This window comes from Dreissena polymorpha, chromosome 14 (genome assembly GCF_020536995.1).
Source record: "Dreissena polymorpha isolate Duluth1 chromosome 14, UMN_Dpol_1.0, whole genome shotgun sequence".
Lineage (NCBI taxonomy): Eukaryota > Metazoa > Mollusca > Bivalvia > Myida > Dreissenidae > Dreissena > Dreissena polymorpha.
Window position 1 is genome coordinate 48,380,129 of NC_068368.1, and position 15,076 is coordinate 48,395,204.

A 15,076-nucleotide genomic window follows, 5' to 3' on the forward strand; every position below is an offset into this window, starting at 1 on the left:
GTTAGGTGATTATGTCAACATTTTTCATCAGATTCTTTCCAAACTTTCATTGTCTTCATATCAATGAGCATTTTTACCTCATTGAAAATGAGAAACATCGGGGCAATAAGTCCAGATTTTTTTCTATTAAATTTGACAAAATAAACAATTTCCACTTGTTTAAAAGATTTCACAACTTTCGTCTGAATCTTTCTAAACTTGTTAAGTGTTTTATATTAGTATTACTCGAACCCTATTGAAAATGATGAATATAGGAGCAATAAATCTATTATGATCTCGCACTGAATTTCAAAGTAATGTGAAATGCAGCTTCTTCATGCAATTTACAGTTTTCCTTCATTCTTTTTCAAACTTTTTTAGCGTTTTCATCAATGAGTACTCAACCCTTATCGTAAATGAGCAACGTAAGCATAAGTTTAGAATCATCTCCCCTTGAGGTTGAGAAAAATATGAAATTACGCTTACAAGATGAAGCAGATTTTTTAAACCCTACACAGTTCTGTTCCATTAATAAAAACTGCACACGGATGCCAGTAAAAAAAAGAAAACCAATCTAAATAAAATGAGCTATGAAATATTTGGGGGTTACAACACAAAATCATAGATAATGGTTATTTGGGGGTTATAACACAACATCATAAATAATGGTTATTTGGGGGTTATAACACAAAATTATAGATAATGGTTTTACCAGTATCTTTTTCTATTTTGTTTAATATAATCGGCCAATATATTAATATTTACAGTAGAAAAAAATCGCTCCATGTAACTTCATTGAGTGCCTTTTACACTGAAATTCCCGACGCCCTTTGATGCTTTGCATCAATACTTATCTTGTATGTTTATGACATGCATTTCATGTCGCGCATGAACCAGAATTTCAACTCAAACTATTCTGTGTGCTTGTCTTGTCCACATTGACTGGATATTGATTTACTTATCACACGTATACCTGATAGAAAATATTTAAGTTTGCCAATGCATACTATGAATTATGCCCCTTGGTTTTGGGTCAAGGTAACAGTTAGCGATCAAATCGGTATCAAGAAGCATCCATCGGTTGTACTGATACTATTGTTCAAACTGTGTTTGGTGTCCATACTTGTTACCACAATATGATAATAATTTGAGCCATGCTCTGTGAAAAGGATGTTTAATGCATGTCCGTAAGTAGTAAGGTGGTTTAATGCATGTCCGTAAGTAGTAAGGTGGTTTAATGCATGTCCGTAAGTAGTAAGGTGGTTTAATGCATGTCCGTAAGTAGTAAGGATGTTTAATGTATGTCCGTAAGTAGTAAGGATGTTTAATGCATGTCCGTTAGTAGTAAGGTGATTTAATGCATGTCCGTAAGTAGTAAGGTGGTTTAATGCATGTCCGTAAGTAGTAAGGATGTTTAATGCATGTCCGTAAGTAGTAAGGATGTTTAATGCATGCCCGTAAGTAGTAAGGATGTTTAATGCATGTCCGTAAGTAGTAAGATGGTTTAATGCATGTCCGTAAGTAGTAAGGTGGTTTAATGCATGTCCGTAAGTAGTAAGGTGGTTTAATGCATGTCCGTAAGTAGTAAGGTGGTTTGATGCATGTCCGTAAGTAGTAAGGATGTTTAATGCATGTCCGTAAGTAGTTAGGATGTTTAAAGCATGTCCGTAAGTAGTAAGGATGTTTAAAGCATGTCCGTAAGTAGTAAGGTGGTTTAATGCATGTCCGTAAGTAGTAAGGTGGTTTAATGCATGTCCGTAAGTAGTAAGGATGTTTAATGCATGTCCGTAAGTAGTAAGGATGTTTAATGCATGTCCGTAAGGAGTAAGGTGGTTTAATGCATGTCCGTAAGTAGTAAGGTGGTTTAATGCATGTCCGTAAGTAGTAAGGTGGTTTAATGCATGTTCGTAAGTAGTAAGGTGGTTTAATGCATGTCCGTCAGTAGTAAGAAGGTTTAATGCATGTCCGTAAGTAGTAAGGTGGTTTAATGCATGTCCGTAAGTAGTAAGGTGGTTTAATGCATGTCCGTAAGTAGTAAGGTGGTTTAATGCATGTCCGTAAGTAGTAAGGTGGTTTAATGCATGTCCGTAAGTAGTAAGGATGTTTAATGCATGTCCGTAAGTAGTAAGGATGTTTAATGCATGTCCGTAAGTAGTAAGGATGTTTAATGCATGTCCGTTAGTAGTAAGGATGTTTAATGCATGTCCGTAAGTAGTAAGGATGTTTAATGCATGTCCGTAAGTAGTAAGGTGTCGTCCAAGATGAGTCTGTATAGTCCGCACAGGCTAACTAGGGACGAAACTTTCTGCTGTTATGATATTTTTAGTTTCAAGAAAGTCTTTTCTGAGCAATAATCAAGGCGAAAAGTGTCGTCCCTAATTAGCCTTTGCGAACTGCACGGTCTAATCTGGGATGACGCTATATGTCACAGAGCACAGTCTTATCTGGGATGACACTTTACGCATTTAACATCCTTTTCACAGAGCACAACCCATTTATTTGTTTCCAGCTAAATTACGTTAATATCAGTTGCATGCTAATTGTAAAGTCTGTTTTAAAACGGATATGTTCGATACAATCTTTAGCTTTCCTTGTATTAAATGACAGTTTCGTAATCGTATGGGTTTAATTATCAAAACAAAAAAGCGCCGCCAGTAAATATCGCAGATTATATACATATATTTTTAATAATTTATGTTGGTTTTCATATCACCAGCTCGGCGACAGGTGGGTTTTTACTTTTGCTGCATGCGAATCCGGTGTGATGTTAATACGAGAACCAATCAATTAGTCCCAGTGCGCAAACGATCTAGTGCGCAGGCTGACGACGTGAAAGACGCACTCTAATACCTGGCCACGTGCCACAACGCGCGGGAATATCATGCACGAGTCACGAAAATGATAACTCGCCAAAATTCCTGTGGTCTTTCTCGCATATATTCTATATGTTTCCTGCAAATGATGTTTCTGACATCTTGGAGGCACATACCTTACGAACATCTGCTTATTATTTCACACAGCGTTGATTAACTTTTTGTCTTCGCACTGCTCTTCATAGCTAAACTGTGTCTGTTTTAGTGCATAGGGTAAATATTTTGCACAATGTTATATGACTAAAGTCTGAATCCTATAATAATAAATGCTTTACATGTATTCAAGTTCTCGAATATTGTCGCAGTATGCATTACAACTTTAACAAAACTAAAACCGAAATTCTAAATGCAGTATCACGAACTTGCCCCACGGAATCCTATTTTGAAGGACTCGGCGTTGGAAACAATTTATTTGTTGGAAAACCTTTATGTCATAAGCGCTCTTTTTTAACACCACATACATAATAATCGATACTTTGTGGGAAACACAAGGCCACTCATTACTCAGTATGATTCAAGTTAAAAAAAAAGATAATTGAGCCGGAAAGTCGGTTAAATGCATATGCGTAAAGTGTCGTCCCAGATCAGCCTGTGTAGTCCGCACAAGCTATCCGGGACTACACTTTCTGCCTAAACAGGATTTTTGCGTAGAAGAGACTTTCTTTAAACGGAAAATATCGTCAAAGCGGAAAGTCTCGGCCAGATAAGTCTGTGCGGACTGCACATGATAACCTTGGACGACACTAAACGCACATGCATAAAACCCCTTTTTCACAGAGCACGGCTCATAGGTTTTAGTTTTATTTTGCATTTCCTTAACCCACTTATGCCTAGCGTCTAGAAAAAAGGCCTTGGAAAACAGCGTAGACCCAGATGAGACGCCGCATGATGCGGCGTCTCATCTGGGTCTGCGCTGTTTGCTGAAAGGAATTTCTGTAAGAAATATTCTAAATATAGAAATAAATATACTATAAATCCCTAATTTTGAAAATAATTTGATCCAATTTAGAAGGATGGGAGAGTCCACTAGGCATAAATGGGTTAAGATGATATTCCTCCTGAATGCAGGCAATTGTTTCTGTCAACATTGACTTCTGTGTAAGATAATATTCAAATGTATCACAAGTATGGACATAATTGGCTTTCGTTTCATATAAGCGTTTACTCAATATTTCCTTGCATGCTCTTGATAAAGGCTCTAAAATCGTCATCATCGTATAAACACCGCAATAATTTGCAGGTTTTGTATATCTCTTTTACAAGCAGCACATTTTTAAGACCAATCTGCTGTCTTCCTCCGTTGTTTGACGCTGCACAGTCGTCAGATAGTCGGCATTGGTATGCATCTGGTCCGTGGCATTTAGAAAATGTGCACATACACTACAAGAGCTGTTCTGTTTCGATTAATTAGTTGAGATAATAGATGTGTTGCAATTTGTGAAATGTTGTTGAAATAAAAGCGCAGAAGTGTTGTGCGTAGCACGTCACTGATCTGATCGTCAGTCTCAAACCGAGATGGGTGGTGCTTTGTGCAATTGTCTTTACTTTCCTCATATGTTATTCGCATTGAGACGATGTGCAGACGGCACCAGTCAATCCGGATCCAATTCAAGGTCAAATGGATGAGCCCCGTGTCTCGTATATCCGTATACATATTTTCAGGTAACATCTCTAAGTGTTAAGGTCATTGAGACGCTGTTCAGAAGGCGCGAGATATTTTCGATGACTCAAGGTTAAAGTCATACTACAAGGTCAAATGATTGAGTCTGTAACTACTATAGCCATGGCAGGATTTTCATGAAAATTTGCTTAAATGTGACGTCAGACAATATCAAATGACTTGAAACATTCATGTCGGCTTATAGTCGTTCTTTAAGGTAAAATGCTATAAACCTGTTTCCTCCCGTTTCTCATCTGCGCGTTAAATACTTTGACGAAACACGGCTCAATATTTTGGTTATGGCGAGGATGTGCAGATGATGTGAGTCGGTCATGCCGTCTCAATACCAAAATACTTAAAGGTCAAAAGTGTGAGCTGTCAGTTTTGTATTCGATGGATAATCCATACTAATTAAAGAATGTATATGATACTTGGCGGCATATTTTAGGTTATTGAGGCGTTGTACAAACGGCCGGTTCAATGTCAAGGTCACATCTGAAAGTCAAACATTTGAGCCTCCATTTTGTAATTGCTCCAAAAATCGTATACTAGTACCTACGAATTGTTTTCATTAAACTTCACTTCAATCAGGCTATGGAGACGTTTTATAGAAGGCAAAAGTCACTCCCACTTGCTCACGGGTAATACTTGAAGGTCAGTAGTTGAGCCTTAATCGTGTTTGTATCTGCTTTATTTGTCTTGTATTCATTTAAGGATTTTCGTGAACAGTTAATATTATTGAGTCGGGCTGAAGTCATGGGTCACGCTTGCTCAAAAACAAAAACACCACTTCAATGTCAAAAGAATCTTAGCAGGAATATAGTGGTATCTTGGACTGCAATATACAGTTGATGCACTTCGACATTGGTGTGTAGATTTTTGCAATTTCTTTATTCTTTAGACTACGAGACATTAAATGGATGTATTTATATGCCCTCGGTTCGTGCTTTGCAAAATTTAGAAATAAGTTATAAACATTTCCAACAAGGGGCAGAGCAGTTTTTCTTAAATGGCTAACGTGAAACCTTGAAAAGTAAAATGTGTGCCCGGTGTTCGTTTAACTTGCTTTTTTGTTCTAATGATATCTCGATCGAGTTGGTATAAATGGAACATTTAATTTGAACATTTTAATTCCCATAACAAAAGTTCAGCGGATACAATAGTTCCTTAATCAACTCTAATAATCAATACTATAGTATAGTTTGTGTGTGTCCCTTCATATTTGGCACTAAGGCAGCACCAGAGTTGTTTATATTAAAGGCGGTGTTGTTATATTGAACAATTACTACTATATTGTATTCAGTGACTGTGCACTAGAATACTTATACTATATCAGTATTTTTAATCGATATCCTGATAGATTTCATAATTGACCTTTTAACATGTGTCAGTATTGAACCTTATATCAGTCACCGTTGCAGCGTTGCAATCGTGACTTATCTTTAATAAAATTCATAACATTCCTTCTCGCTGTTCGGTCACAATGTCAAGGTCAGAACGCGGTCAGCCTGTCTGGAAACCGCAACTTAACGCTATTGCTGACCTAGAATTATCTTTCGACTAAAAATATCTAAAATAAGATATGCGAGATATACATTAACCTATTTATGCCTAGTGGACTCTCCCATCTTTCTAAATTGGATCAATTTATTTCCAGAATTAGGATGTCTAGTATACATGTATTTATTTCTATATTTATAATATTTCTTTCAGAAATTCTTTTAAGCAAACAGCGCAGACCCTGATGAGACGCCGCATCATGCGTTTGCTTAGTCCCTAATTCCAGACGCATAAATGTGTTAATTGATAAAAACACGCTAAATGTATTATAAACAATAACAAATATACATATTAATTTAAGTACATTGATTGTTTTATTAAATAAAACCAAAAGTTAATGTATATTTTGAAAGATAGATAGTGTTGAAAGTTCATTTGATGCATTATAACCATTGAAATGTATCCGAACATGGCGTGAGCTCGTACGTACCTGTAGCTGCGCTCCGGCACAAACAAAACCTTGAATAAACGGTTTGTCAGACGACTGTAAGCTTGATTTAAACATGTTTTATTGCAAACTTGGACGTCTATTGTCATGCAATGCACAATATTATCTATCTTACATAATTGCTAGGGAGATGTTATGTAATTTTATATTACTATACTATATACGTTACATGGTTTTTCATAAGACACTACTAGTTTTGGTGTATAGATATATTTCATAAATTACGTATTTGTTCGGCGACTTGGTCAACGGCAAACATCGCTCTAAAATCCCATTGGGTTAAGTTGCAACAAAAACTATTCTGAAGTTATTATCGTTGTATACTGCTTTTTTATAAGACTATAATACCAGAATGATATGACAAGTCAGGCAGAGAAATGATACGCAAACTATTTTTCTGTTTATAAGTCCCCCACTATAGTAGTGGGGGACATATTGTTTTTGACCTGTCTGTCTGTTGGTCTGTTGGTCTGTTTGCTCCAACTTTAACATTTTGCAATAACTTTTGCTATATTAAAGATAGCAACTTCATATTTGGCATGCATGTGTATCTCATGAAGCTGCACATTTTGAGTGGTGAAAGGTCAAGGTCATCCTTCAAGGTCAGAGGTCAAATATATGTGGCCAAAATCGCTCATTTTATTAATACTTTTGCAATATTGAAGATAGCAACTTGATATTTGGCATGCATGTGTATCTCATGGAGCTGCACATTTTGAGTGGTGAAAGGTCAAGGTCAAGGTCATCCTTTAAGATCAGAGGTCAAATATATGTGGCCCAAATTGCTTATTTTATAAATACTTTTGCAATATTGAAGATAGCAACTTGATATTTGGCATGCATGTGCATCTCATGGAGCTGCACATTTTGAGTAGTGAAAGGTCAAGGTCAAGGTCATCCTTCAAGGTCAGAGGTCAAATATATGTGGCCCAAATCGCTTATTTTATGAATACTTTTGCAATATTGAAGATAGCAACTTGATATTTGGCATGCATGTGTATCTCATGGAGCTGCACATTTTGAGTGGTGAAAGGTCAAGGTCATCCTTCACAAGGTCAAGGTCATCCATCAAGGTCAAACATCATATAAGGGGGACATTGTGTTTCACAAACACATCTTGTTGTTTTCGAAAGAGTTGTCGCCTGACGATTTTACAACCATTTTCAAGGTGACATTCTTCACTTTTATGTCAGTATACATATCATCGTTAATATAACAATTATGAGAAATCTTCCTTACATTAATATTGGAAGACAGGTAACGGGTACGTATGTACATGTACCTCGCACAGATGAGAACATCGGGAGATTTATTAACGATTTTAAGATGGAACGATATGCGCAGAGATTGGCAAACTGAATTACACTGCCGTTTTCTAGATAATTTTAGGTACACGGCCGGGCAAATATTCGAGCAGATATATTTCTTTTTGAGAAGCAACAGAGCAAATGCATTCATAATAATAGCTTGAAATTTATTAAACATGATTGGTTACAATTAAACGTGCGAAGAGAGTAATTTAGTTCATTACAGATAGAAAACGAAATAGGTGAACACAATGTCTACTTTTGCACATAATCAATAATACACCATTTGACGACTGTAGCAAATAATATTATTTGTACGTTACTTTTAATTAATAATGAAGTACAGATTTATGCCACAACCGAAACATATTGAACTAGCAATTTTGAATTCGCTTACCATTAGCTCAAATAAAGCTTCAGCTAGTACGTCTAAGTTATGTAATTTTACTAATTTGAATGATATGTAATCAATATAATTATATATATATATATATGTGACAATAAAAAAATAAAATAGTTATACTTTGCAGGGTCATACCAGGGTCAATGGCTGAAAGGGATGCGTCATGGCTATGGCGTTCGCAAAAGCGTCCCCTACGGTCTGGCGGCTCATTACCGCCCGAAGGCGCTACGAGCGTCCCTGACGTCACTGCGTTCGGAGAACGAGGACGAACAGGTCGTCAAAAACCGGGACAAGAAGCTAGACGAGTCCCGCGGCGGCTTCGTTCTCAAGGCTCGCAGCGACGAGACGCCACCAGTAAGGCGAAGATCTATTTTCGACAAACAAGGGCGTTCCAGCTTGCGGAAGACGCTGATGTCCGGGCTGAGGCTGAAAAAGCAGAAGTCCACGGGTGACATCAACGACTCGCCGAAGCGCCAAACGGGCTCGGTCCGCAGCACCATCAGTAGCCTGAGTCACGTGAGCGCAGAGTCGACCCAGAGCGGGATGACGAACGCGTCCATGTACACGGACAGCAACCTAAGCTTCGTCAGTCAGGATGACATCACAGACGTCAACGTCACGGAGACGTACATGGGTGAATGGAAGAATGATAAACGCTCAGGCTTTGGAATAAGTGAACGTTCTGATGGATTAAAGTACGAAGGTGAATGGTTTAACAACATGAAATACGGATACGGTGTTACGACGTTTAAAGAGGGGACTAGGGAAGAGGGGAAATACAAAAACAACGTGTTAATATCATCAGGAAAGAAAACAAAGTTGTTTTTAATTCGGACTTCCAAGTTACGTGAACGCGTGGATAACGCGGTTCTGTCTGCGCAGCGGGGTGCACAGATCGCTCTGCAGAAAGCGGATATAGCCATCTCCAGGTGAGAGTACACTAATTTCATTCGAACTTTCTGTCAATCTTTTGTTTGGAAATATCCATGATCTCTCTGAATACAACTGTTTTAAAGTGTCAATATATTGCTCCTCAAATGTAACCTTAAAGGCATAGGTTTATACATGTAGTTATATTCACATTATGCACAATTAAAAATAAACCGTTTTTATCAACTCCAATATCAAGTGTCGCTGACACTGAGAATATACATCCGTCATCAACTTCAACATGCACAGAGCGCCCCATTACCCATGCCTTAGTTTTGTACTTTGAACGTTATGCCATGTAGATTTCAAAAGAAAATTGTATCAACCAACGAAACTATTAATATACCTTTGCCGTTCGCACATACCCATCAAGTCTATGTACGTTATTCTTATGATTTTCAGGGTAGATTTACATCCATGCGGTTTGACGTTACAATACAACGTCTACATAATATCACTCTTTATTCATTAAATACTCAAAATCAACGAATATTTGGCACACACATTTCGTAAAATAAAGTTAACCCATAACAAATCAGTGTTTCTTATAGCAACAGATGTGGTATGGTAGCATAGATTTAACAAGATACAAATGCTCGTTTATATTTTTTGTGGCCGAATATACAAAAATGTATTTCATTTAAATTTCGTTCGACGATATGTATTCATAAAACACTCGAACATTAACTGGGTACATGAACATGTGTTGAATATATTGTCATAAAAAAAAGAAAAAAAAAGTATTTTGTATCTTGTTAAATCTCTGTTACCGTACCACATCTAGTGTTGAAAATTTGGCTATTGCTATAGTGAACATTGATGCTTTATGTGTTAACTTTATTTTTCGAAATATTGTACGAAATATTCGTTTATGTGAGTGTTTATGGGCTTTTAAAGCAAAACATGTTAAATCGTCATCTACTAAATTATCAAGAGAGATTTTCCCCGGAATAAGAACATTCTTTATACGAAGGAGTTACGTCGTCTTACAATTTTAAGGATAATTTCGACAATATTTGACTTCAAAATTTCTTTGAAGTTATTAACATGAATATGGACTGTTACATGGTACCAAACTACAGGTTCTGTTGCAGTAGTCCCCATAAGTATGCTTTTATCATATTTTATAAAAATGATATCACCTAGAATTTTTTTCGTAGGTCAAAACGGAGCAATGTCGTACGGTGGTTAATTTAGTTCAATACTAAGACTTTAACAAAAGTTGTAATGTGATATCTCCAAAAGTAACGTGACATCTGCATAATCATAATACGATAATAAATCAGACGAATCGATAACGAAAACTGTTTGTGCATATGATATAATTATTATGTGCAAGAACTGTAAATGCCCGTTAATTGAATGGTCGCTGTATAGTATGGCATTTATACGTTAAGTACAATTGCCTATTTGCATAATTAATCAACAATTGTATTCGTATGATACTACCTTAAGCTATTCGCTTGTATTTACTTTGCGAAAATTGCTTGCGTTTGAATCTTAATTGCAGTCATACCGCAAGTGGTTTGCATTGGAATTAATCTTCTACCAACTGTCAGTCTCCACAACATTTTTTCCCCAATCAGACTTTACTTGCACGAGAGCAAAGCACGTGGGGTGACGTCACTGTACATTCCAGAAAACCGCTCAATGAACACATGGAATCTCTATTTTCCTGCGAACGGTCTCCGTGTTCAAAAAACAAAAGGAGCTAATTATCTAACTTCGGAAAGAAAACGGTTACAAATCAGACTACCTGATATTTATTAGGTTGTGATTAACTAGTCCGATGTGACTCTTCTGGCATCATTCCACACACAAGAAACGTCCCGAACGTTTAGTAATGATAAAATGCTAGATCTACAACTAAGCACTTGCACGCAAACATAACGTTTTAACTCTTTCAGTGCTGGAACCGAATTTTGAAGGCCTTTGCAAACAGTTTGGATCCAGATGTGACGCCACAGAACGTGGCGTCTCATCACAATCAAAACTGTTTGCTATTCTGATAGTATTCTTTGAAAAAAAATCGAAGAAAATACTAATTTTAGAAATTCAGCAGACGACATTTTAGCAGACGACAAATTTCCCAGCATGCAAAGGGTTAATTCTAATGCTATATTTTGAGCACGATGTATATCTGTTTAAACGGTATACCGGTACTTATTTTGAAAAAACATAATTCAACATTAATTATATCCCTACATTTGTCAAAACCTCATTTAGACTTTACAGAACATATTAATTATCTGGTTGGCATAATAAATCGCATACATCGAGTGCACAGCGATCGCTACCTGATAGTGTAATAACATGAGAAATAATTCCTCCGACAATTGAGTTTCTCGGCGGAATACACACAGTTCAGATTCTGGTTGAATCATCAATCTTGTCACTATCATGATCACCGTTGTCGATCTATTCGTTTCATTAACCCTTTACATGCTGGGAAATTTGTCGTCTGCTAAAATGTTGTCTGCTTAATTTCTAAAATTAGCATTTTCTTCGATTTTTTTTTCAAAGAATACTATCAGAATAGCAAACAGTTTGGATCCTGATGAGATGCCACGTTCTGTGGCGTCTCATCTGGATCCAAACTCTTTGAAAGGGCCTTCAAAATTCGGTTCCAGCACTGAAAGAGTTAAATACCGAATCTCACATTCGTCATCGCATGGTCTTTTTGTACAGCGTGCATTCTTACAACGTATACCATATCCACGCATGCGTATAGTCGATTTGTTTAGGCTGCTTATATTTTCCTCGTACGACCTAGCTCAATATGCCCTTGTCAATTTCGATGGTCAAGAGTGCTGACAAGGAAACACCTGTAAACGACATTTCTTAACCTATTTATGACTAGTGGACTCTCCCATCCTTCTAAATTGGATTAATTTATTTATAAAATTAGGGATGTCTATTATATTTATTTCTATATTTAAAATATTTGTTACAGAAATTCCTTTAAGCTAACAGCGCAGACCCAATTGAGACGCCGCATCATGCGGCGTCTCATCTGGGTCTGCGCTGTTTGCCAAGGCCTTTTTTTCTAGACGCTATGCATAAATGGGTGAAACTGCTTAACATTATGTTTCAACAACAAAGCCTGTCAGTAAGTGGATCCTTCAGATATGTAAGTGTTAAACAGAGGTAAACAAGCAGTAGGTCAGAAGTAGTCGATTTTATCGCCATGTTCCACAGTGAGATATGTGAAACGTACCGGTATATCTTAAATTACGGTCAATGTTTTTATTTAACAAGAAATATTTGTCTGATCGATAGATACAGTTGCCATAAAAAATATGTATCATCACCATGGCATACCACAGGTGGCTAGCGTGTGGCTATGATATTAATTAGTGAAAACATCATTTTGAATGATACATTATCATATTATAACGAAAAATAAACTTTTCTGAAAAAAAAATTACTATCAAATATATGATATGTATCCAACTCGAAATCATCCGAAAACGGGGTGCATCGGTTTGAACAGCCATTACTTCATCAATTTTTCAGCAATTTTCATGAACCCGGTCTTATTCAACGCAGAAATGAATTTCCGTTCTGGAAATGTATATATCTTGTTATATTTCTACACATGCTGGGTCAAGTTTTAAGAAATAACGCGATACACAATTAGCTTGACCCAGTTAACATCGATCAGACCGTATTCATGACTGAAATCTTCACGGAGTAAAGGGCATTTTCCCTGCAAAGTTCACGGACCTCGATAACATAATTCAATAAAACGTATGAAAAAACATTCTTACCGTGCTTGCCGTTGCATTATGCATCAAAACTAACTGTCCAGCGCATTTTGAAACATTTGTTTACATACATTTCAACTGACATTTTAAACACACGAGTGATTTCATTGGTCCAATGCGAAGGTGTGTCTTTACAACTGGAGATTTCATTCATAAATACGGTCTGATCGATGTTAACAGGGTCAAGCGAATTGTGTATCGCGTTATTTCTTACAATTTGACCCAGCATGTGTAGAACACGTGCATTTGGTGTTTGACATTTCATCAAGATGTAATTTATGTTTAATTTAACCCATTTATGCCTAGCGCCTAGAAAAAAGGCATTGGCAAACAGCGTAGACCCAGATGAGACGCCGCATGATGCGGCGACTCATCAGGGTCTGCGCTGTTTGCTTAAAGGAATTTCTGTAAGAAATATTCTTATTTATGCCACTAGGCATAAATGGGTTAAACTTTTTGATCACGTATTTAATAAATAATACGTACGTTAAAGCACATCTTTTCCGGAGCACTTCTTTAGAGTAATTGTTTCAAATAAACTTGCTATTCAAGTCAACTATAATATTAACCTGTTTTGAGACATCATAATCTGACTAGAGAGAAAAATGTTACATTTAAAAGTTATCATATCACATATCGTTGGTGTATGTTATAAACGGAAGGCTAAACTTACATAAAATCATTACTGGTTTTCACTACAACATGGACTAGGCCACTATATTATTTTTATTCGTATGTTTATCAACTTTTGTATTGCATTGGTTTGGAACGAACTGTAATATAAGTATTACATTTTTATAAAGACTCACATCAATATATACACTTTCCGCTTTTATGATTTTTCGTGTAAAGAAAGCTTCTAAAAATTCAGTTAAGGCGGAAAGTGTCGTCCCTGATTAGCTTGTGCGCCCTGCACAGGCTGATATGGGACGACACTTTACCCACTTGCATTAAACCCCCTTTTCACAGAGCACGGTCCAATTAAAATTACCCTGAGATGTATAAACGCAAGTTATCCAACTACAGATATCCAAAGTACACTTTGCGCTTCTTCATTAACCACATGTAGTTGATTATTGCCTTTAAAAAATATGAACACAGTTATACTCAAATCAAACCAAACAAAATAATAACTCATAAACTGTTTGTGTGTGTTCGAGGTTAAGAGATTCGCGACGAGGTGCATGTTGGACCTGAGTTCCAGCTACAATCACTACGGGACTCACAACAGTTTGATATTGAATTACTTTATGCATGCATTTATACTTCCCATCACGTGCAAAATTCATGTACGGGAACGGATCTGACGAGAAGTCATAATCACGAACGGTTCACCTGCGCGTGACTGTTTCAGGATGGTGAACGCCCGAGCGAAGGCGGAGCAGGCAGACCAGTCGGCCCTGAAGGCGGAACAGGACTCGGACACCGCGCGATGAAAAGCCAAGCAGTTCGCGCCCGATTTCCACCAACCAGGTCACCATGACAACATCTGTATTTGTATTCATCTGCTCAGGGCGATCTATTTACTCGTGCAACTATGAGGAAAAATGGGCAGACACAAGGGAAAGTGTCGCTTAATGCAACTGAGTAATGTTAATGACCTGCACAGTGTATATGTAATTTTGAAGATGTTAATTATCGCTTTTTGACGATGCTGCGAAGCATCGTCTAAGTAATCATACCATGAAAAAATTCTTCACAATGGCGACCTAAGTAAAAGACCGAGCCAGTCCGATTGAGATAGCTCGATTTTTCTAATCGGCATACCTCGCTGGTTATCATTGATAAAGGTATAGGAAGCTCAGCTATAAATAGGACAGCATATTCTGGGGAAAAGATTTAATAATAGTTTGAAAACGTTAATTTTAAATCTGTTATATTCAATATATTATATGTTTATAGATCAATGAAACAACTATGCAATTTCTGTGTTGTATTTGACATTGGTCGAGATTCAGTAAATAAATTGCGATTTAAAACGTGTATTATTAACTTTCAACGCGATCATTAGTGTAAAGAAAACGAATTATTTCGAACCTGCCATTTGTAAACGTTGTATCGACTATTGTATATAAACAACATAATAGCAGTAACATATATGTGAAACTCGCTCTTATGCGTGCTTTCTCATTTTGCATATTTAATAAAC

At 36.9% G+C, this 15,076-nt stretch overlaps 1 protein-coding gene across 1 annotated transcript in view; it reads left to right on the forward strand.

Annotated features, from left to right (window-relative positions):
* Positions 1-15,076, forward strand: part of LOC127857532 (junctophilin-1-like) — an 81,053-nt gene that overhangs the window by 60,098 nt on the left and 5,879 nt on the right. The window contains 2 exon segments of the mRNA XM_052393953.1: positions 8,358-9,159; positions 14,282-14,400. Of these exon segments, the coding sequence (XP_052249913.1) occupies positions 8,358-9,159; positions 14,282-14,400 (921 nt within the window).